General features: G+C 51.6%; 1 protein-coding gene and 1 long non-coding RNA gene across 7 annotated transcripts in view; one reads left to right on the plus strand and one right to left on the minus strand.

Moving 5' to 3' along the window:
* The window catches only part of iqgap3 (IQ motif containing GTPase activating protein 3), a 26,896-nt gene extending 4,346 nt beyond the window's left edge, over positions 1–22,550 (plus strand). For 2 of the 4 annotated variants that reach the window (XM_036135649.1, XM_036135647.1), the window contains exons 2-38: positions 1,173–1,260; positions 1,334–1,490; positions 2,289–2,366; positions 2,443–2,519; positions 3,503–3,570; positions 4,626–4,739; positions 4,810–4,988; positions 5,055–5,136; positions 5,245–5,408; positions 5,493–5,580; positions 5,651–5,814; positions 5,957–6,117; positions 7,786–7,901; positions 8,160–8,323; positions 8,411–8,501; positions 10,581–10,748; positions 10,823–10,965; positions 12,419–12,589; positions 12,666–12,749; positions 13,197–13,268; positions 13,368–13,437; positions 13,517–13,725; positions 14,300–14,452; positions 14,545–14,708; positions 14,779–15,003; positions 15,067–15,207; positions 17,127–17,211; positions 17,383–17,615; positions 17,702–17,834; positions 19,013–19,127; positions 19,252–19,375; positions 19,448–19,535; positions 19,611–19,823; positions 20,171–20,334; positions 20,418–20,543; positions 20,613–20,721; positions 21,802–22,550. In XM_036135649.1, coding sequence (XP_035991542.1) covers positions 1,196–1,260; positions 1,334–1,490; positions 2,289–2,366; positions 2,443–2,519; positions 3,503–3,570; positions 4,626–4,739; positions 4,810–4,988; positions 5,055–5,136; positions 5,245–5,408; positions 5,493–5,580; positions 5,651–5,814; positions 5,957–6,117; positions 7,786–7,901; positions 8,160–8,323; positions 8,411–8,501; positions 10,581–10,748; positions 10,823–10,965; positions 12,419–12,589; positions 12,666–12,749; positions 13,197–13,268; positions 13,368–13,437; positions 13,517–13,725; positions 14,300–14,452; positions 14,545–14,708; positions 14,779–15,003; positions 15,067–15,207; positions 17,127–17,211; positions 17,383–17,615; positions 17,702–17,834; positions 19,013–19,127; positions 19,252–19,375; positions 19,448–19,535; positions 19,611–19,823; positions 20,171–20,334; positions 20,418–20,543; positions 20,613–20,721; positions 21,802–21,915 — 4,872 coding nt within the window. In that variant the 5' untranslated portion in view covers positions 1,173–1,195 and the 3' untranslated portion in view covers positions 21,916–22,550. Of the gene's footprint in view, positions 1–1,172; positions 1,261–1,333; positions 1,491–2,288; positions 2,367–2,442; positions 2,520–3,502; positions 3,571–4,625; positions 4,740–4,809; positions 5,137–5,244; positions 5,409–5,492; positions 5,581–5,650; positions 5,815–5,956; positions 6,118–7,785; positions 7,902–8,159; positions 8,324–8,410; positions 8,502–10,580; positions 10,749–10,822; positions 10,966–12,418; positions 12,590–12,665; positions 12,750–13,196; positions 13,269–13,367; positions 13,438–13,516; positions 13,726–14,299; positions 14,453–14,544; positions 14,709–14,778; positions 15,004–15,066; positions 15,208–17,126; positions 17,212–17,382; positions 17,616–17,701; positions 17,835–19,012; positions 19,128–19,251; positions 19,376–19,447; positions 19,536–19,610; positions 19,824–20,170; positions 20,335–20,417; positions 20,544–20,612; positions 20,722–21,801 lie in introns of all 4 variants that reach the window. The other 2 variants (XM_036135648.1, XM_036135646.1) reach the window with 2 other exon arrangements.
* LOC118562731 lies at positions 16,584–17,061 on the minus strand. Of its 3 annotated transcripts, none has more exons than XR_004930790.1 (4): positions 17,048–17,061; positions 16,960–17,004; positions 16,817–16,929; positions 16,584–16,674 (listed from the first exon to the last, which is right to left on the minus strand). It is a non-coding gene; the product is annotated as an uncharacterized LOC118562731 (long non-coding RNA). The 3 variants fall into 3 exon arrangements; XR_004930792.1 differs by lacking the exon at positions 16,584–16,674 and adding an exon at positions 16,711–16,748; XR_004930791.1 differs by lacking the exon at positions 16,584–16,674 and adding an exon at positions 16,711–16,744 and having other exon boundaries at positions 16,775–16,929.
* Positions 22,551–22,960: the final 410 nt, after the last annotated feature.

The raw sequence follows: 22,960 nt of genomic DNA on the forward strand, positions 1-22,960 counted from the left end.
TACAACGTCCAATTACCATTTATATTTGTAAACTCCTCTAAATATTTCCAGGTTTATCCAACTACATGGCACAATCAATAACGAAATATAGCCTGATGTCCTCAAATGCGTACTTCATCTTTACCAATGTTGTGCTTTGCTTCAGTTGTAAAAAAAAAAAAAAAAAAAAAGTAAAATTTACATGCCTTATGAATCTAAAGACGTAATTGTGTATAGAAACACTGGTTTCAAGTATGAAATATAATTTAGCTTGTCCTTGGCCATTTTTCTTATGAGAGTTGTTGCAGACTGGGTTCCTGCCATCTTTCATTCCAATCAGTGTAATGTTGTCATTTTACCACTAGAGGAAGCTGGTAGTGTCCACTAATGAGGCCAGTGGGTTAAAGGTGAAAACAATTAAGTATCTGGGGTGGAGAGACAAAAATGCAATGTCCCTGTAGGTGGACGCAGGCTCTCAGGAAATGCTACAAACACAGTGACTTGATTGTATTTTTCTTACAGAACAGGAAAAAGAGTTCAGTTTAACTCTGAACACAGATTTTCAACAGAAAATGTTACTGTTGCAGTAAAGAAATGAGCCTTCTCCTGGTCAGCCAGTATAGATTGCCATTTTAATTTGCAGGTTATTTATTTACATGTGTGCCCTGAACACATCCAGAGACCAGCCGACTGTGTGATGGGAGGATCACAGGGCGGCAGCCATGTTGCCACGCCCGGTGTCGTCATTATCTCGCTGACTCTCGTTAGGCCTCCCTCCATAAAAGGCTCGTTTTCTGCACCAGCTGCATCCTGGAAAAACAGCTGTGAAGGCAACTGGACTTTAACTCTTTTTCTTGTTGCACCTAAAGAACAAACTGCTGAGTACAATGATGTCCAGATCTGGGACAGGGAGAACGGATGCTTTGAAAGAGGGCTGAAAGAAGCTGATGTGGTGTTGAGGGTCCAGAAGCATCTGAAGAAATCATCTGCAGTCATTTGTTGCTGGTTGCTTTTCTGTCGCGCTGCTCGTGTTCTGCACACGTCCTGAATAGGAGCAGCTTGGGCCATTGTGGTTCCCCTCACATCTTGTTCTTGATCTCTGACCGGTTCTATTGGAGCCAAGGACTGAAGCTGATTCTGGGCCGAGTATCAGAACCGGCGGGTCTCATTACGGCGTGTTTTGTTCGGCACAGATGAGCGTCTCACAGCAGAGCAGATGGATGAGCAGAGGATCCAGAATGTGGCCTATCAGTACCTCTGCAGGCTGGAGGAGGCTAAGAGGTCAGTGAGCGGAGCTACAACTGGACTGCTTCCACAGCGCCGCCGTTCCCTGAAATCAATGTTTCCTGCTTAGGTGGATGGAGGCGTGTCTGGGGGAGGAGCTTCCTGCTCCAACTGAGCTGGAGGAGGCTCTGAGGAACGGAGTCATTCTGGCCAAACTGGGTCATCGCTTTAGTCCGACCGCCGTCCCGCTGAAGAAGATCTACGACCCGGAACAGCTCAGATACAAGGTCAGAATCTGACCCAGTCCACGGGTCGGTCCGGGTCAGAATCTGAGCCAGTCCACGGGTCGGTCCGGGTCAGAATCTGAGCCAGTCCACGGGTCGGTCCGGGTCAGAATCTGAACCGGTCCACGGGTCGGTCCGGGTCAGAATCTGAACCCCCCCCACGGGTCGGTCCGGGTCAGAATCTGAGCCGGTCCACGGGTCGGTCTGGGTCAGATTCTGACCCAGTCCACGGGTCGGTCCGGGTCAGAATCTGAGCCGGTCCACGGGTCGGTCTGGGTCAGATTCTGACCCAGTCCACGGGTCGGTCCGGGTCAGATTCTGACCCAGTCCACGGGTCGGTCCGGGTCAGAATCTGAACCAGTCCACGGGTCGGTCTGGGTCAGAATCTGAGCCAGTCCACGGGTCGGTCCGGGTCAGAATCTGAGCCAGACCGACCCGTGGGGGGGTTCAGAAACAGCACAGGTGATGTTTGTGTGCAGTTTGAAATATTTCAGCAGCTTCAGGTTTTAACGAGTCCCAGAGTGTCCAATCGGCTTCCTGTTAAAAACCGTTTTATCCGTTTATTGTTTCTAAACCTCATTAAGTCTTAAAGCCACAGATCTCAGGAAGACACCTCGGTGGTTTACTTGCTGGTTTTCAGGAGTCAGTGTTGCTCAGATTCTGCTGATATTCCCAATCCTGACTCTGACTGGTTAATGTGGCGATGGGACAACCTTCAGCTGAACTGCTTCTGGCAGAACTAGTTCTACGTCTGCTGCAGCATCACATCCGTTCTTTAATGACTAATGTTGACCCGTTCAGGCTGTGGGTCTCCAGTTCCGCCACACCGACAACATCAACCACTGGAGGAACGCCATGACATCACTGGGACTGCCAGCGGTGAGAGAACTCAGAGGATCCATCAGTGACGCTGATCCAATCAGACGGGATCATTTTCTGTTCTCCTTCTTTGCAGATCTTCCACCCGGAAACCACCGACGTGTACGACAGGAAGAACATGCCCAGAGCCGTCTACTGCATCCACGCTCTCAGGTACCTGTCTGTCTCTCTGCCTGTCTCTCTGCCTGTCTCTCTGCCTGTCTGTCTGCCTGTCTGTCTGCCTGCCTGTCTGTCTCTCACCCGTCTGTCTCTCACCCGTCTGTCTCTCACCCGTCTGTCTCTCACCCGTCTGTCTCTCACCCGTCTGTCTGCCTGTCTATCTGTCTGTCTGCCTGTCTATCTGCCTGCCTGCCTGTCTGTCTGTCTGCCTGCCTGTCTGTCTGCCTGCCTGTCTGTCTGTCTGTCTGCCTGCCTGTCTGTCTGCCTGCCTCTCTGTCTGCCTGCCTCTCTGTCTGCCTGTCTGTCTGTCTGTCTCTCACCTGTCTGTCTGTCTGTCTCTCACCCGTCTGTCTCTCACCCGTCTGTCTCTCACCCGTCTGTTTCTCACCCGTCTGTCTGCCTATCTGTCTGTCTGCCTGTCTATCTGCCTGCCTGTCTGTCTGCCTGTCTGTCTGTCTGCCTGCCTCTCTGTCTGCCTGTCTGTCTGTCTGCCTGTCTGTCTGTCTGTCTGTCACCCGTCTGTCTGTCTGTCACCCGTCTGTCTGTCTGTCACCCGTCTGTCTGTCTCTCACCCGCCTGTCTCTCTGTCTGTCTGTCTCTCACCCGTCTGTCTGTCTCTCACCAGTCTGTCTGTCTCTCACCCGCCCATCTGTCTGTCTGTCTCTCACCCGCCCATCTGTCTGTCTGTCACTCACCCACCCATCTGTCTGTCTGTCTCTCACCCACCCATCTGTCTGTCCTTCTCTCACCCGTCTGTCTGTCTCTCACCCGTCTGTCTGTCTGTCTGTCTGTCTCCCACCCACTTGTCTGTTTCTCACCCACCTGTCTGTCTGTCTGTCCCTCACCCGCCTGTCTGTCTGTCACCAGCCCCGCCCGTCTGTGTCTCACCTCACCTGACCCGCCTGTCACTCACAGGCATGTCTGTCTCTCAGGTGTACCTGTCTGTCTGCTCACCTATTTCACGTGTCTCTCTGCAGCCTCTACCTGTACAGACTGGGTTTGGCTCCGCCTATTCATGATCTCTATGGAAAAGTAAAGTTCACAGGTAAACATTTCATGTTGTCAGACAGGTAAGTGTACGACACAGGTGTGTTTTCCAGGTAGAGGCTGCATCAGGCGAGGCGTTTTCTGCTCTCCCTGTCTCACTCACTGAGGCCCGCCTCACCACCTTCATAGATTTGGCAGCAAAGGAATAAAACTATTACCAAAGACAAAACCCTTGCAATATACATATATTTATTAATTCCAACACACTTACAACTTTATCCTAAAATCCCATTTTAGTAAAGCACCAGGTGCTCCAGGTAACCATCCTAAATCAACCTTTGCAGCTTTTATCTGTTCATGCATGTCTAAGTAATCGTGAATTCAGCCCTTTCCTCTCGTGAAAAACGGGCGGCCATGACAGTTCTAGGTAGACCCGCCCCTCCAGGAAGTAGCTAGCTTAACCGCGCCGCCCAGCGAGCGGTGAGGCAGAGCGCCATCATTTCTGCTCAACGTCCAGACAGAGAGACTCTTTTAGCTCCTGATCTGCCCGGCACCAGCAGCTGCTCTATAGCGCCCCCCATGGGGAGAGGCGGCGTAGCAGTGAAGGAAAGCATGTTTCATCAGGGTTGAACAGAGTTCAACAGAGGCTTAACAAATGAATCCTCTGTTGTGCCAAAGGCAATATCTCATCGTGTATATATGCATATAGTTGACTTAAAGCACGATGTAGAAAAAACGGTAAACATTTACATTTTATCAGATATTAAGGACAATTTGCAAATGTTTTAGCTTGTCAGGACGCATTTTTCAGTACATTCCACTATTTTATTTTTATCTGAATATGCCTTATCAATTAAGAATTGTACAGTATTTCCCTTACTGATGAGTCTTTGTCTTCTGCTGTATTTAGCTTTTCATATTGTGTTTTTGCAGTTTTGAGGGTCACTGAATGATCATTCATGGTTTTCTGTGGATGTCTTGTTGAATTCTGAGCTGGCATCTTTCATGATGTTACATAACATACATTCAGGAAGCTTAAGTCTCCTGTGTGAAGAGACTTATGACATTTCGACCAATCAGAGAGCAGTGTTGCTAACATGTGACTGTGCTCAGATGAGGAGATCAACAACATGAAGCTGGAGTTGGATAAATACGGAATCCAGATGCCGGCTTTCAACAAGATCGGAGGCATCCTGGCCAATGAGCTGTCTGTGGACGAAGCTGCAGGTAGGTGCGCTCTGATTGGCTGAGAGCTCACAGGTTGGAGCAGAGGTGGTGATCTGTGATCTGCCATCAGTGCATGCAGCTGTGGTGGCCATTAACGAGGCGGTGGACAGAGGGGATGTGAGCGTCACAGCCTCAGCGCTGAAGAATCCTGCAGCTCTACTCACTGACCTGCAGGAGGCGCTGATGAGTGTCTACCAGGAGATGCTGAAGCAGGCCAGGATGAAGAAGGCGGAGCAGGCAGCCTGCAAGGTTGGCTCTGATTGGTCAGAGACAGAATGCGTCCGTCAGCCTGTCTGTGACGTGTTTGTCTGTCAGCAGGACGGCTCTGAGGACAAAGACATGTACGAGGAGTATCTGAGCCAGAGGGAGATCCAGGAGCACATCAGGACCGTCAACGGTGAGCCACATCATCTGTGGGGGGGGGGGGGTGATTTGGGCCGTTCTCAGGCCTGAGTCTCCTCAGACCAGGTTCTCCTCCTGAGTCTGATGTGGGGATGTTTTTCAGTGCGATCAGCGTTGGAACAAGTGGACGAAGCTCTGGATGCTGAAGATGAACTCTCTCTGCTTGCTGCTCTGCAGCTGCCATGTTTGGCCCTCAGGGGCCTCCATACTGCCAACGGCCCATGGTACCTGGATCAGCTGTTGGTGGACCGCCAGCAGAAGGCTCTGGTAGTCAGACCCTCCCTCTGTGTCATGGCTGTGAATCCTGCTGTGTCTGCATGTGCAGCTCACCTCTGCTGAACTCTGATGCAGGACCAGGGCTCTGTGGATCCTCTGGAAGCTGCTGAGCTGCAGGAAAGCATCTCTGCTGCCAACCAGGAAGCTCAGAGAGCCACCAACAGTAAGTTCTTCTCAGCCGGACCATCAGTCTGTTCCGGCTGAGAAAACTCACGTGTGTCTGTGTGACTCAGTGCTGGTGGCGGTGCAGAGGGTCAACGCCTCGCTGCGTGGAGACGACTGCAGGTACACCGTCAGCTGCCTGATGAACTCTGAGCTGCAGCTGCCTGAAGTCTTCCCAGCAGCCGCAGCCTTTTACCACCAGGAGCTGCAGCTGCTGCAGCGACGGACCGCGCAGGTAAACGCGTCCAGGTGAGCGCAGCGGGTCTGCTCAGGCCTCTGCTGCGTCTCTGATGCACTAGGCACCGGTTTGGTGCTGCTGTCTGTGAACGAGGTTTCATCGTCTAACTCCTCCTGTCGTTTCCTGTTGTCTCCTCCAGGGGGAGCTACATCAGGAAGAGCTTTTTGTCGCCGTGGAGATGCTCTCAGCAGTTGCTCTAATCAATCAGGGTGTGGAGGCGGGACATCTGCAAGAGTTCAGCTCCTCATTGGTCAGTCCATCTGCAGGCCTGTGTGACGTGGACCACGCCCTCATGGACAGGTGTGACGGTTTATTAGGGCTCGTATCCCATGATTCATTGCAGTGCGACGTGGAAGAGGCTATATTAAGCTTTCTGGGTCACAAAATGAACTTTAGGTCAGAGCGTAGCTGTTATGAAACTCAGATCTGCTCTGATGTCTTCAGACCGGGCCGATCGTTATCAGACTCCCGCTGGCTTTCACCACTGGGTGGAAGCTAAACGCAGACAGCACTCAGTCAGATGACCGTTTCTTAGTAACGTGTCCTGTCTGCTAATGTGGCAATAACACTAATATATAATTATTATAATAACAATAATAATGCCAGAAAGAGTCCAGCAGGTTTTACTTTCACCAGTGGAGCTTTACTGCTTTTACCACAGAGCGCCGCTTGATTTATATCTGCTAGAAGCTTTATTAGATTTTATTCTGGGACTATTTAACGTTCAATGGACACAGAAACAGGTAGAAGAGGAAAAAAGGAGAGAAACAGACAAAATGCTAAAAGGAGAAAGAGAAAGAGGAGAGGAAAGGTAGAGAGTGATATAACATCCTCTGAGTCTGCTTCTACACCTGCAGAGAGAGATATAAAGAACAGCAGAACCAGCTGATAAAGTATTACAGGAACAACCAACACCTTGATACCATCACTGAAGAATATACAGGATTAATTAATATAACATGTAGAAAGTGACAGCTGAAGATAATAACAGGATTAATTAATACGGCATGTAGAAAGTGACAGCTGGAGATAATAACAGGATTAATTAATTCATGTAGAAAGCTGCTGGACTTCCTCAGGGATTGAATGGAGCAAACGTTTGGCGCCGTTTTAAGGCGTCACGACCACTGATCTATATTATCCATTGGAGTGCTAATCACCGTCTGTTAGAACGAGTCGCTGTGAAGCCACCAGCCGCCATATTGGTACTCCCTATTTCCCCCCAGTAACTAGGGAATATGTGCGTTACAGCATCGAATAACGAGGATTTTCTCATGTTTAGGGGAGCGTAAGACTTTTAAAATGTCAAATGCCATTTACTTTTAAGATAAGATAAGATAGTCTTTATTGATCTCACAATGGAGAAATTCACTCGTCACATCGCAGAGTGAATTATGTTCTAAAAATATCAAGTACTGAGAAAGTCATGTGCTGAAATATTTAGCATTTATTTAAATATATATATATATATATATATATATATATATATATATATATATATATAATATATATATATATATATATAGATATATATATATATATATATATATATATTATATATATATATATATATATATATTTAATATGAATAACATGTAAAATATTTCAGCACCTAGTTTCCTAGTAGTTGATAGTGTTAGTACATCCACTGACTGTAGAATTACCTGTGAAACGTTTTCACTCAGCCAGAAAACTGCTTGTTGTTGCAACCAAATCCTGTGGGATTCTGGGAGAGTAGGGAGGAGCAAGATGGCGGCCAGTGACTTCAGTTTTTCTGCAAAATCAGCACTCCAATGTGTTATATAGCTCAGTGGTCACGGCGCTGTGCTTGATGCTGTTGCTAGGCGACAGCAGGTAACAGCCGGGAAGTCCAGACCGACACGCTGCCCCCCCCCCCTTCAGAGGATGCAGGCCCTGAGTTTAGACACAGCTCTGCATGATGGTGACGGCCTGCTACCTGTCCCTCAGGTACCTGGAGCACCTGGTAGGTGTGAAGCAGCAGATGGGCCGAGGCTTGCTGACCTGGAATCAGCTGCAGGAAGGAATCAACCATGTGAACGGCTCGGCCCAGGACGAACACCAGCGTATGAAACACACAAACACCACAGCGTTAGGTCTGATAGCGCCATCTGCAGGTGAGGTCCAGCGTCTGCAGGGCCGCTTTTAGCCCCACAGTTGGACCTCACTCAGCTGGTGATGATCTTCCCCTGAGTTACTTTATTAGTCCAACTCACCACCCAGCAGCTAATGCTAATCCTGCTGTGACCTCACCTGACCTTACCTGTGGTCACCTGACCTTACCTGTGGTCACCTGACCTTACCTGTGGTTACCTGTGTGACAGAACTCCAGGCTGTCGGCCTGATTAACGAGGCTGTGATGAGAGGAGACCCCCAGCAGCTGGTGTCTGCGCTGATGCTGCCCTCCTGTGGTCTGGAGGACATCATACCTGCCAACACCTGCAGGTACCTGGCCCTGCTGACCAGGTCCAGGCAGCAAAAAGCACAGGTAACTGGTTCATGGTGACCGTTGTCAGGTAAATCCAGATGTTTGCAGCTTCTAGATAAATTATCTGGCTTGCTTCTGTCCAATCAGATGAGCAGAGACCCTGGAGCTGAGCTGTGGTTGGCCGATATCCAGGAAGCAGTGAAGCAGGCCAATCAGCAGAGTCAAAAAGCTCTGAAGTGTGAGTCCCATCCACCTGGATCAGTGCTTAGCATCTCAGACCTGAACCAATCAGAACCGCTTTTATCACCTGTCGCTATAAATCAATGAATCACACGATAAATTTAAATAATCTCAATAATCCCGTGTCTCCTCCTTCTACCAGAGGTGGGTAGTAACTAGTTTTACTGCACTGTACTTTTTACCTGCGTAATATTATTAAGAAGTATCGCTTCTCCTCTGGCAGCTCTGCCCAACATCACTAACTTCATTAAATAAAGAACAGACTAACCACAAATGCACCAGAGACACGCCTATAGTTTATGTCAAAGTGAGACCTCCCGTTAGTACACAAGCTTTGTTATTCTGATGTTAATCTGCTGAGGTCAGGACGATAATTCAATAAAAATATATATCGATCCGTAGATGTTTATTAATGATAGAAAAATGATTTATGTTTAGAATTGTTTTGATAATTATAGATATATTGATCCATATGATTTTTACTATTTTATTGATATGATTGTTTCTATATGGTCCAGCTCTAGGTGAGCCCAGGAAACGGCATATTAACGTGTTTCTTATGCCTGAATCTGTGATATTTCTTCATACTTTTGTCTGTCTGACTACATTATTTTAACATTACATAAGTTATTAGTCTGTTTTTCTTTGGTTGGCTACTCGTTAAAAAGAGTTTACCAGAGGACCCTTTTTAAGACGCGTTGAATCTGTGCTCTCAGACCGGGTGAGGAAAGGTTTCAGTGCGGCGTGTCGGTCTGCGCTCCTCCTCAGTGGGGAGGAGTGAGCTCTGGGTTCTCCTGCTGCTCCTCAGAACGTAGCCGGAGAACCCGGTGAGGAGCAGCGGCCCAGAGAAACACAGCAGCAGTGATTAATCTGAGCGAGGCGGTGTGTTGAAACTAGCAGCTAAACGCAGCGACGCATCACATGGTCATCCTGCTGTTCCACCTGGAGGAACCCACGGTTCTCCGTCCCTGGAGGCGAAGCTCAGGGCGACCCGCCGTTATTCAGGAAGTTGATCTTTGAGCGGCTCCACTTATCGTTATATTAGCTGAAAATTATCTCCAGATAACAATATTCTCGTTTATAGCAAATATTATGAGACCAGCAACATCTGCTGTCAGATGTTTCCAGTTCTGATTAATCTACAAACCATCGTCTCACTTCCTGCTGGAACCTTTAAATCATCTGAGCCGTTTCCTGCAGAACCGGATCAGAACATCCAGAAGCAGGTGTGAAGCTCTGGGGGTCCGGTGAGGTTCTGCAGCGTACCTGTGCTGACCGGTCTGCTCTACCTGCAGCGTACCTGTGCTGACCGGTCCGTTCTACCTGCAGCGTACCTGTGCTGACCGGTCCGTTCTACCTGCAGCGTACCTGTGCTGACCGGTCCGTTCTACCTGCAGCGTACCTGTGCTGACCGGTCCGCTCTACCTGCGGCGTACCTGTGCTGACCGGTCCGCTCTCTCTGCAGCGTACCTGTGCTGACCGGTCCGCTCTACCTGCAGCGTACCTGTGCTGACCGGTCCGCTCTACCTGCGGCGTACCTGTGCTGACCGGTCCGCTCTCTCTGCAGCGTACCTGTGCTGACCGGTCCGCTCTACCTGCAGCGTACCTGTGCTGACCGGTCTGCTCTACCTGCAGCGTACCTGTGCTGACCGGTCTGCTCTACCTGCAGCGTACCTGTGCTGACCGGTCCGCTCTACCTGCAGCGTACCTGTGCTGACCGGTCCGCTCTACCTGCAGCGTACCTGTGCTGACCGGTCCGCTCTACCTGCAGCGTGCCTGTGCTGACCGGTCCGCTCTACCTGCAGCGTACCTGTGCTGACCGGTCCGCTCTACCTGCAGCGTACCTGTGCTGACCGGTCTGCTCTACCTGCAGCGTACCTGTGCTGACCGGTCCGCTCTACCTGCAGCGTACCTGTGCTGACCGGTCTGCTCTACCTGCAGCGTACCTGTGCTGACCGGTCTGCTCTACCTGCAGCGTACCTGTGCTGACCGGTCTGCTCTACCTGCAGCGTACCTGTGCTGACCGGTCTGCTCTACCTGCAGCGTACCTGTGCTGACCGGTCTGCTCTACCTGCAGTGTGCCTGGCGGTGGCGGCGGTGAACCAGGCGGTGAAGGAGAACCGGGCCAAACAGACTCTGCGGGTTCTGTCTCTGCCAGAACTGGAGCTGCGAGGACTTTTATCGGACTGCGCTTCAGATTATCAGCGAGAGCTGAGCGGCCGGATCGCAGACAGGACTCGCTCAGGTAACATCCGCAGGTGAGCGTAGCGAGGAGCCAGGTGTGCTGTGGATGCCAGCAGTTACCGTGTGTGTGTCCAGGTGAGGACCGGAGTCCGTGGGTTCGGGTCCAGCTGCAGGACGGAACCTTTTATTACTTTCACCTGAACAGGCTGGAGGGAAGCTGGGAGAAACCCAACAAATTCAAACAACACGGTCCGTACCTGAGCCATCAGGAGATCCAGGTGAGTGAGGGTCCGCCTGGGTCAGACCAGCACCTGTGACCCGATATTAACGATTAGTACAGCTCAGAACCAGCTGCTGCTCTCATGGCATCACTTTGTTTCTGCTGGACCTTTTCAGTGAAATCAATGAATCTCTTCTACGTCTGTCTTATAAAATAAATAAAGAATAAACTCCTGTTCCTGGTTGGGCTTCAGTGCAGCTTTCAGGTAAACGTGCTGCTTACCATCCTGCTCTCTGATTGGTTAACGAGCCGGACTACTAGCTCAGGTGGCGGGCTTGCACCGTGCTGCTGGACACTTCAGACATTATAAACGTAGGCGCCACGTTACGTGCTGGAGCGCATCCTGCAGCGCCGCCATCTTGGATGGGTCTCTCTGGCATAGCAGCCACCAGGAGTAAAGGCAGAGGGAGCAACTTTATCGTGTTTTCTGCAGTTTACGTTTACCGTAACCAGGGATTACTGCTGAAAGTAGACCACATGGTGCAGATCTTTTTCTTTTTTTATCACTATTTCACAAGTTAAGGTTAAAATTAAGCACCACTGCCAGCAGGTACAAGCTGTGCAGAACGGTTGTTTTTCACAGCTCTAGTTGCAAGCAGGGTGCAAGACTCTGCAATGACCTGGAAACTTTAAATAACACTTTTCTAGGCCTTTAAAAACTGTATGCATGTGTGCACAGCACGCAGAAATAAAGACATTGTTGTGGGTGTTTAGTGAAGGCTCAGGAATTTACATGTCAGTGAAATAAATTTAAACGAACAATCCAACTTGTTTATTACAATCTAAAATGTATTAATTTATACACATATAAATTTGTAATACCACATGTCTCATTATTTAAGAGCATAAAACAGTATTTCAGCATGAAGCACGTATTTATTTACATATTTAATAACACGTCTGTCTCTTAAATTGCATAAAACAAAATGTTTCAGTATGAAATCACGTATTTATACATTAATATGCTGTATGTCTGTCCGTTAAAGAGCAAACATTTAGGAAGTGCGTTGTATAAACAGTATATTTCTGCATTAAAACATGTTTTTTATCTATAACAGCATCCTGTATCATAACCACATCTCTGCCATTTTTAACAAACCAACATTATTTTAGTTGGGCAAACGGCTTCCTTAGTACAGATAAACGCTCTGGGGACGTGAGAGACCCATCCAAGATGGCGGCAGCGGCTATGGTGGGGCGTCTACCTGCATAAGGGACACACCTGGCATCAGTGTTGCCGTAGCAACGGGCCGCTGCCAGCGCGGTAATGAGCTCCAGACGAACTGAGCTACCTGGTTGATTTTAAGTGTCGGTCGGGTTAGGAGAGCCCCCCCCCCCCCCGAAGCTGCAGAGCCACTCTGCTTTTTTAATCTGCAAACAATACATTTGCAGTTTCAGAGGGAGGGTGATGTGTGATTGGCTAGTGAGTGACGTGTTGTCGCCCCCTGCAGGAAGTGGTGGGCAGCGTTTCTGCGTCGTACAGCCGCGGCGTTCTTTGGCGGAGCAGCGAAGCCCTGATTGTTGGTCTGCAGGCTCGCTGTCGGGGGTTCCTGATCAGACAGCAGCTGGAGGTCCGGCGGCGTTTCCTCATCAGTCAGACTCCTGCTGCAGTCGTCATCCAGGTGAGTCCTGCAGGTTCAGAAGCTGGGTGGCTGCTCATTGGTCGCTTGAAGGTCATCGTCTGTCTCGGTTCTTCAGTCTCATTGGAGGAGGTTCGTCCAGCAGAGGGCGTACAGGCGGAGGCTGCAGTTCCTCTACAACAACTGGAGGTCTGTTGTGAAGGTAACAAATGGTTTTTACTTCTGACTCACTTTCTGAGGCCATCAAAACATCTTCACCTTAAAAGTTGATGGAGACCAAAAGGTGAGACTGGGACTCACCTGGCGGAAGCACTCTGGACCTGTCCAGGCCTGATGCTCCTCGTTTTAACATTTGACCAGAAAAGCTGGTGTGCAGCCCTAAAACGATGCCCTGTGAAACTCACAAACACGAAAACATTAGAATTGACATCAAGTGGCTCCAACAGGGCGTTTTTAATTAAAAAGGCCCTTTTAGTATTTGGATGCATGCGTCTGTGCATCCCTCGCTGCTCTGCAGCCTGTCGGCCTTACAGGTTAACCCTGACTGAACATCTGGAACGATGATTTACTGAAAACCGTCTTTTTACTCCTGACTGAACATCTGGAACGATGATTTACTGAAAACCTTCTTTTTACTCCTGACCCGCAGATCCAGTCGTTTGTGAAGATGTGGCTCGTCAGGAGGAGACATTTGGCCCGGCTGAGATTTTTCACACGGAACGTGAGTCTTTACCTGCAGGGGTTCACCTGTATGTTAAATGAATGTGTATCGGCCAATCAGAGAGCTCCATGTTAATGTGTGGTTACTGCGTTTTGACAGGTGGATGCGGTCATAAAGATCCAGGCCTTCTTCCGGGCCAACAGAGCCCGACACGAGTACCGCATGCTAGGTGTGTCTCAGCGCTGGTCCTGATTGGTCAACCTGCACTGTCACATGACTCATAAGCCCCTCCCACTCACCTTCCGCAGTGCACTCGGACACGCCCCCTCTGTCTGTGGTCAGGAAGTTCCTTCACCTGCTGGACCTGGGAGACGGTGACATCAGAGAGGAGGCGGAGCTCCTGCGGCTGCGAGAGGAAGTGGTGAGGAGCATCCGCTCCAACCGGCAGCTGGAGACCGACTTGGACCTGATGGACCTGAAGATCGGGCTGCTGGTGCGAAACCGAGCCACGCTGCAGGTCAGAGTCTGGAGACGGGGAATTTAAAGGAGCCTGGTTCTGTTCTGCCAGCCGGGCCCAGACGGGTCAGGTTAAGCTAACCGTTGGTTCTGAGCCTGAAGCGTCAGAGCGCCACAGATTACTGTCGGCTCATTGGCCATGTTTACGGGGACGAGGGTCTTCTTCTGTTTGCATCCGGCGTGAATCGAGTCAGACGCGTTTAAGAAGCCATCAGCAAAAAGCTTTTTAAACCTTTAATTTAAACATGTAAGGGTTTCCTGATCTTCACCACAGCCAGTCTTCTTCTACGCCTCTAGTCCGCCGTTTATTTCAGCCATTTTACTGTATTTCCACTGGTTGAGTACTGCCCCCTGTGGTCTAGGAGAATACTGCAGCTGCGTCTGTGATGAACGTCTGCAGCTCTCTGAGCTCGCTAACCGTAACCGTCCCCTCGTTATTCAGAACGCTCCTCCCACACCGGGTCAGTGTGGGTTAAACGCAGCGTCTGTGTGGGAGGGGCGGACAGTAACGCTCATACGGGCGGCGCCGGGTCCAGTACGCCTCGCTGAGGTTTGGGCTCACCTGTCTCCGGCAGGAAGTGGTGTCTCACTGCAAGAAGCTGACCAGGAAGAACAAGGAGCAGCTGTCGGACATGATGAACGTGGAGCGAAGCAAAGGGCTGAAAGCTCTGAGCCGGGACCGGCGGGCGCGGCTGGAGGCCTACCAGCACCTGTTCTACCTGCTGCAGGTGAGACGAGGCCTGCGCCGCCTGTCGGCGTGCGACTAAACGCTCCTCTGTGCCTCAGAGAGAAGCCATATGGCCGTGTTGCTGTGTTGCAGACGCAGCCTCTCTACCTGGCGCAGGTGATCTTCCTGATGCCCCAGAGCCGCTCCACCTCCTTCATGGAGATGGTGGTGTTCAGCCTGTTCAGCTACGGCTCCGACCGCCGCGAGGCCTTCCTGCTGCTGCAGCTCTTCACCGAGGCGCTGCGATACGAGATCAGGTGACTTCCTGTCAGGTTCCACCTGCCTGAAAGCTGTGATGTCACTAAACGCGCTCTCCTCTGTGGTCAGGCTGAAGGTGGAGCGGCCGCAGGACGTGATCACGGGGAACCCCACCGTCATCAGGATGCTGGTGAACTTCTACCGCCATGCTGGCGGCCAGAACGCGCTGCGGGACTCTCTGGGTCCGGCTCTGCAGGACGTCCTGTTGGACCGAAGCCTCAACATCAGAACCGACCCGCTGGAGGTCTACAAGACCTGGATCAACCAGACCGAGACCCAGACCGGACACAAGAGGTGAGACGGCCGCCGTCCTGCCGGACACGGCCACCTGAGCCACTGACCCGTCTGTCCCCGCAGCTCGCTGCCGTACGAGGTTTCTGCTGAGGACGCTCTGTCCCACGCCGAGGTCCAGCGCCGCATCGACGTCGCCATCATCAACCTGAAGAACCTCACAGACCGCGTCCTCAAAGCCATCACCGCCAACCTCAGCAGGATCCCGTGAGTCCTCCTGTCTGTCTGTCTGCTGCCGCTCACACCTGTCTGTCTGTCTGCCACCGCTCACACCTGTCTGTCTGCCTGCCGCTCACACCTGTCTGCCTGCCGCTCCACCCTGTCTGTCTGCTGTCCGTTTTACACCTGTCTGTCTGCTGCCGCTCACACCTGTCTGTCTGCCGCCGCTCACACCTGTCTGTCTGCTGCCGCTCACACCTGTCTGCTGCCGCTCACACCTGTCTGCCGCCGCTCACACCTGTCTGTCTGCTGCCGCTCACACCTGTCTGTCTGCTGCCGCTCACACCTGTCTGTCTGCCGCTGCTCACACCTGTCTGTCTGCTGCCGCTCACACCTGTCTGCCGCCGCCCACACCTGTCTGTCTGCCGCTCACACCTGTCTGTCTGCCGCCCACACCTGTCTGTCTGCCGCCCACACCTGTCTGTCTGCCGCCGCTCACACCTGTCTGTCTGCCGCTCACACCTGTCTGTCTGCCGCTCACACCTGTCTGTCTGCCGCTCACACCTGTCTGTCTGCCGCTCACACCTGTCTGTCTGCCGCCGCTCACACCTGTCTGTCTGCCGCTCACGCCTGTCTGTCTGCCGCTCACACCTGTGTGTCTGCCGCCGCTCACGCCTGTCTGTCTGCCGCTCACACCTGTCTGTCTGCCGCTCACGCCTGTCTGTCTGCCGCTCACGCCTGTCTGTCTGCCGTCGCTCACACCTGTCTGTCTGCCGTCGCTCACACCTGTCTGTCTGCCGTCGCTCACACCTGTCTGTCTGCCGCCGCTCACGTCTGTCTGCCGCCGCTCACACCTGTCTGTCTGCCGCCGCTCACACCTGTCTGTCTGCCGCTCACACCTGTCTGTCTGCCGCCGCTCACACCTGTCTGTCTGCCGCCGCTCACGTCTGTCTGCCGCCGCTCACACCTGTCTGTCTGCCGCCGCTCACGTCTGTCTGCCGTCGCTCACACCTGTCTGTCTGCCGCCGCTCACGTCTGTCTGCCGCCGCTCACACCTGTCTGTCTGCCGCCGCTCACACCTGTCTGTCTGCCGCTCACACCTGTCTGTCTGCCGCTCACACCTGTCTGTCTGCCGCCGCACACCTGTCTGTCTGCCGCCGCTCACACCTGTCTGTCTGCCGCTCACACCTGTCTGCCTGCCGCCGCTCACACCTGTCTGTCTGCCGCCGCTCACACCTGTCTGTCTGCCGCCGCTCACACCTGTCTGTCTGCCGCTCACACCTGTCTGTCTGCCGCTCACACCTGTCTGTCTGCCGCCGCTCACACCTGTCTGCCTGCTGCCGCTCACACCTGTCTGTCTGCTGCCGCTCACATCTGTCTGCCGCCGCTCACACCTGTCTGTCTGCCGCCGCTCACACCTGTCTGTCTGCCGCCGCTCACACCTCTCTGTCTGCCGCCGCTCACACCTGTCTGTCTGCCGCTCACACCTGTCTGTCTGCCGCCGCTCACACCTGTCTGCCGCCACTCACACCTGTCCATACCTGTCTGTCTGCCGCTCACACTGTCTGTCTGCCGCCGCTCACACCTGTCTGCCGCCACTCACACCTGTCCATACCTGTCTGTCTGCCGCTCACACCTGTCTGTCTGCCGCTCACACCTGTCTGCCGCCGCTCACACCTGTCTGTCTGCCGCCGCTCACACCTGTCTGTCTGCCGCCGCTCGTACCTGTCTGTCTGCCGCTCACACCTGTCTGTCTGCCGCCGCTCACACCTGTCTGCCGCCACTCACACCTGTCCATACCTGTCTGTCTGCCGCTCACACCTGTCTGTCTGCCGCCGCTCACACCTGTCTTGTCGCTCACACCTGTCTGTCTGTCTGCCACTCACACCTGTCTGTCTGCCATCCTGTCTCTCTGTCTTGCTCGCTGAGCGGCGTGAGCCTCGTTACCTGATGACTTTGTGTGGCAGGTATGGTCTGCGTTACACAGCCAAGGTGCTCAGAGACGCCTTGAAGACAAAGTTTCCTGCAGCCGGTGAGGACGAGCTCTACAAGGTGAGCCACGCTGCCAGGTGCGCCAGGTGTGCCAGGTGCGCCAGGTGTGCCAGGTGCGCCAGGTGTGCCAGGTGTGGGCGGTCCGGGTTCACTGCTGAATGTTTGTTGAAGAACCTTCAGCCTCTAGTTGCAGGTAGTTTCCTCACCTGGGTGCTTCCCTGCTGCCTGCAGATTGTGGGTAACCTGGTCTACTACCGCTACATGAACCCGGCCGTGGTGGCTCCAGACGGCTTCGACGTGGTGGACAGGTGCGCCGGCGCCGCCCTGCAGCCGGAGCAGCGCCACATCCTGGGCTCCATAGCGCGCATGCTGCAGCACGCCGCCGCCAACAAGCTCCTCCACGGAGACGGATACCACGTCCGAGTCCTGAACCAGTACATCAGCCAGACCCACTGCAGGTTCAGGTGCTGCTGCCTGTAACACCTGAAGCAAGCTGCGCACAGGTGTGCACAGGGGCGGGGCTGATGTTTCCTGATGTTCTGTCGAACAGGAAGTTCCTGTACGCCGTCTGTGACGTTCCTGAGCCAGAGGAGCGCTTCAGCATGGACGAGTACTCGGAGCTGCTGATTGTCGACAGACCCGTCATTTACATCTCTGTCAGCGAGCTGCTCAACACCCACCAGGTGAGACTCAACCTTCCAGAACCGAGTTTGGACCCTCCTTTCCGTGTTGCTCTCAAACATCCACCTGCTCCGTAACGATGCAACGCGCACACCAATTAAAAATGAGCGCAGCCGTCTGATTTCAGCGCAGTTTCCCACTGAAATGTTTATTTTACCAAGCATTGCTCAGAATCCACACACCTGCAGCAGCTTCCCTCTCCAGGTCCTGGTTCCAGGTTCCTCCTCAGGTTCTGCCCTCCACCGGCCTCCAGAAACGGTCGATGCATCTCCTGAATGTTGACGTGGCTTTAAATGTGTCAGCTGATCGTTACGGATGGCCAACATGGAGAAAAGAGCAAAGAAAGGGTGGAAATGTGTTGTTTATTTAAGGTGTAAATAACGACATGTTTATTAAAGGTGTAAACCAGAGGCAGCAGCTCAGATGTTCTCCACAGTAATAATGAAGCTGACGCTGTTTGAAACGAGCCAGGAGGCATCAGGCGTACATCAAACGCCTCCACTGGCATTTTAGGAAGCCACAGCTGAGCGCTGCACGGGGTGAGCAGCCAGCGCCCCCTGCAGGCCAGAGCAGGAAGCGCAGCATGTCAGCCAGAGTCCATCATGGACCAGGAGGTCTTCTGCTGCTAATTGTCCTCTGCCAGGTCCTCCAGCAGCGCTGCATGACGCTCCAGAGTCACCAGGATGTTTGCAGCTTTACAGCAATCAGCGCCTCACCTCGTCACACTTTATCTGACAATCTGTGATCATCAGGGAGGAAAGAACACGCTGATTTAGATCTGAGCTGGTTTCTGGACCTCCATCAATAACCTGAAAGGTCCTGATGTAGTTACGCGTCTCCAGCTCCAGCATGAATAACCTCTGAATGCTGATGATGAAGCAGATCTCTGACTAAAGTCTGATAAGGAGGGAAAATGACCGTCTGAGGAACCATGATGCAGTTTGGCTGCAGTTCACCTCCTCACCACCTGCGGCGCCAGTTCCCCGGCTCCTAAACGAGCGCCTGGGTCAGCGTCGCTTTCTCTGACTGCGTGGAAAGTGAGGCAGGATTTATAAAAAGGCCAGAAGAGCGAGCGCTGCGCAGCTTAACGATATTTGGCTGCTTTACTGTAAATAAACGCTTTAAACGCTTTAAAGTGTATCGGCGCTGAGATCTGGACTCTCACTGCCTGTCTCTGCAGCTGCTGTTGGAGCACCAGGAGGTTCTCTGTCCAGACCCAGCAGATCCCCTCAGGATGATCCTGAAGGATCTCGGACCGGTTCCCAGTCTGCAGGAGCTCATGGGCACTGCGGCAGGTACTAAACCTGGTGTTTGTTACGGCTGCACCTGGTCCTGTTCATTCTGGGTCAGGACAGCGGCTGAGTACGGTACAGGTGTGAACCGACTACTGTCTGCAACAGGTGTGTTTCTCTGCCTCAGGTGAGACTCCAGCTGATCCAGGGTCAGAGTCCAGTAAGATGGAGGTTTCTCTCACTCTCACCAACAAGTTTGACATCTTTAACGACTCTGAGGACAAACCAGACGCCCGAGGACTGCTGCTCAGGTAATTCGGCCGCACCTGTCCAGGTAGATTACTGTGTCGGTCTGTTCTGATCACTTCCTGTTTTGTTTTCAGCACCAAGCAGTTGATCATCGATGTCATCCGGACTCAGTCGGGTGACTCTCTGAGCGACCTGCTGAGAACAAAGACCTCACCTGACCAGGTAACTAACACCTGCTCATTTGTTGCCTTTACCTGCAGCATGGAATTTAACCTGTGACCTGACTTCTTCAAACAGGAAGTGTGTCATGATTGGCTAATGCAGCGTCGGGCTCGGCAGGATGCTCAGACACCAGAGAAGATGAAGAGGAACCAGTCGCTGGTGGCCAACGGCAAGCTGAGCCTGGAGGAGAAGAAGAAGAAGATCCTGCGGAGCCTCAGGCGTCTGGAGGCGCTCGCCGTTCTCCGACCGCCTCGTCCTGAGAACCAGGTCCTGCAGATGATCGCCAAGGTAACCGGTTTGTCCTCCGTGGACCAGGATGCTGTGGTCAGAGTCAACGTTAAGCAGCTACCTGCGCTGGCATCGTGTAAAAACCAGGCAGACGACTGCAGTCGGCCATTTTCAGGGGACAAATGTAAGAACAGGAGCCGTACGGGGAAAAGCTGACTACCCCGACCTTAAAGTGTTCCTCACAGGCACGTTTTGCTTTTTGACTCTAGGAACCACCAGCAGACCTGCAGTCTGAGAGCGAAGTGCTCTGATAGGAACATCTAAATAAAATGGAATTTCTTCACCTTGTTCTTCAGCTCTTATTTAATCGATCAGCAAACTGAACCTTGGTCTGTTGGCTCCATCAGGACATCCGGCAGCAGCGCCTGCATCGTCAGCGTCGGGGGGCGGAGCTTCAGAAACTCCATCAGACTCTCAGCAGGCTGCAGGAGAAGAGCAGCTTCCACAGCGAGCAGGTCGACTTCTACAGACATTACATCACTTCCTGCCTGGACAACCTGACGGCTAACAGGTATGACGAGAAGAACCTGGTTACTGAGAAGTGATTGGCTCAGACACGGGGACAGCTGTGTCATCGGTTGGCTTGTGTTTTAGTAAATTACCCAATAAGAAAGCAGCAGAAGGCAGAGGGAAAAAGAAGCCTCCTGCTCTGAGCTACAGCGCCGCTCGGCTGCAGGAGAAGGGAGTCCTGTTGGAGATCGAAGACCTGCCGCCCACACAGTGAGCACGCCGCCGCACACATGACCGCACCGAGGGCGTGACATCACCCTGACATGTGACCACTTCCAGGTTCAAGAACGTCGTCTTTGACATCACTCCTGGACCCGAGAAAGGAAGCTTCCTCATCAAGGCTCGGTTCCTCGGAGTCCAGATGGAAGAATTCCTGCTCAAATACCAGGTACCACCAAGCCAGGCTGGAGATGCACCAAGGCGGAGCAGGGCTGCACGATGCCAGGGAAACACCTGAGATGCAGCTAAACACCTGAGATGTAGCTAAATGCAGCTAAATGCAGCTAAATGCAGCTAAATGCAGCTAAATGCAGCGAAATGCAGCGAAATGCAGCGAAATGCAGCGAAATGCTTAAATGCCGTGATGATAACCTGACGTGGAATAAATAATGATAAAAGCAAACATAGACCCAGATAATCAGAGCCTATCCAGCTGCTGGAAAACAAGCTAGCAGTTAATCCCCCCCCCCCCCCCCCCCTCCAAATGTTGACAATCTTGTAACTGGGGTTGTCAAAGTTAACAAATCTCAGTTTCCCGTTAACGACGTGAAGTTTCTTAAACTTAAAGCGATTAATGCTCATCCTTCCAAACTTTCTGGAGCCCGTTTTAATCGCAGTAACTTTTAATAAAGTTGTTTCTGGTCGCCTTCTGATCACCTCGTCACCTCCTAAATCTTTTTAAGCTACAACTAACGAGTGCTTCCTAATAAGCTACAGACTTAGGAGGCATGAATGCACAGTTCTTAAAAATAAAAGCACATTAATGGCAGTTCTTCCTGATTGGCTTATTCTGTTCAGTGTTTTTGCGTTAAGGATAAATCTGGGAAACGTTCTCTACAGCCAACCTGCTGCTGAATCACCTGGTCAGGTTCAGGCAAAGCTCCGCTTTGCTCTCCATAAAGACATTTTAGTACAAATATACAAGCAATAAAATAGATATTAGACATTTTACATATTATGTAAAAATGCAAACATACATGTTTCTGCACTGAGGACTACATGGTTGGATCTGGTTCCTCTAACTCTGCATCAGAGAAGCAGGCTGGTTTCAGCAAACAGCGCCACCTGGAGGTTAACACCGGTGCAGCTCGTGTCCAGGAGGTGTGGGTTCTGCAGAGATGCTAGCTGACCTTCTGACTCTGGACCTGTTCAGGTCCTGGATGGAGGAAGGTCCACCTGATGGTCCTCTGCAGACCTGATTGGTCGATGCAGTCTGGACAGGTATTAATTGGTGCTTTTGCGTCCCCAGGACCTGCTGCAGCTGCAGTATGAGGGCGTGGCGGTGATGAAGATGTTTGATAAGGCCAAAGTCAACGTTAACTTGCTCATCTTCCTGCTGAACAAGAAGTTCTTCAAGAAATGATCCCAGGAACACTCCTGTCTTTGTCTTCTGTCTCACTGATTGTCTTTTATGTTTGTTGGACAAAATGAGATCCTGTTTCTCTCTAGAGTGAAACGTTCTTTCTGTCCTGTTGCTTTTTAATGTGCCTCGGTTTTTATCCTGTTTAACTCCTGTCTCTATTTTCAGTTTAGTCAGACATCTATCCTGCACTACCGTCTGTTTTTAACGTGCCTCAGTTTATAACAGAGTGAGGCTCCTGTTTAACTCCTGTCTATATTTAATTATTCATATATCAGTAAAATTGAACCTACGAGCCATCTACTCATACACTTATCTTTGTTCTTATGTCATTCTGCATTATTATGATCCTGAGAAATGCATCCTGTTCACTGACCTTTGCACATTTCACTCTAACACTCCTGTCTGTGTTACACTACATGATGCTGAGAAAGCTGGAGCTTTATTTTCAATGTCTGATCAGAACCATCCTGTCTCTGCAGGATAGTCTGTGGGCGGGGCTTAGTTCAGATGGGCAGTTTCATTGGTCACGAAGATTTTAGTGATCGCCGGTTTCTGATTGGTGATCAGCTGCTGTAAACGTCTAACTTCCTGTCTGAAGGAACCTTTTAATCATCAATAAACGGCTTCATGTTGCACTCTGTGTCAGAAAGTTTCTGCCTGACCTGGTTCTGACCCGATATGGCTGATTAGGTTCAGCATCCCAGCCAGAACGCTGTCAGCTTGTGGATGTGAAGGAGGGAAGCTGCACTGTAGCGATGGTTCTGTTCCCGGATCAAAGTGGACATGTCTCGCTGTGCTCTGCACAGATCATGTAGGTGATGGCCTACCTGAACATCTGGAAGCTCCTGGGATCTTCATCCAGGAGTTCACAGCTGCAGCTCCACTTTGTTTCTTTCCTTCCTGACAGCCACTGTTTAACTCAGGATTTGCATTGTGAATGGATTGAAACACAGACCAAATGTTCTGAATTAGTTAAACTAATTCAGAACATTCCACATTCTTCAAGATGAACTTTGGTTCTTTAACTCAGATCTGCAATGTACTC

This window comes from Fundulus heteroclitus, chromosome 3, assembly GCF_011125445.2.
Source record: "Fundulus heteroclitus isolate FHET01 chromosome 3, MU-UCD_Fhet_4.1, whole genome shotgun sequence".
Taxonomy (NCBI): domain Eukaryota; kingdom Metazoa; phylum Chordata; class Actinopteri; order Cyprinodontiformes; family Fundulidae; genus Fundulus; species Fundulus heteroclitus.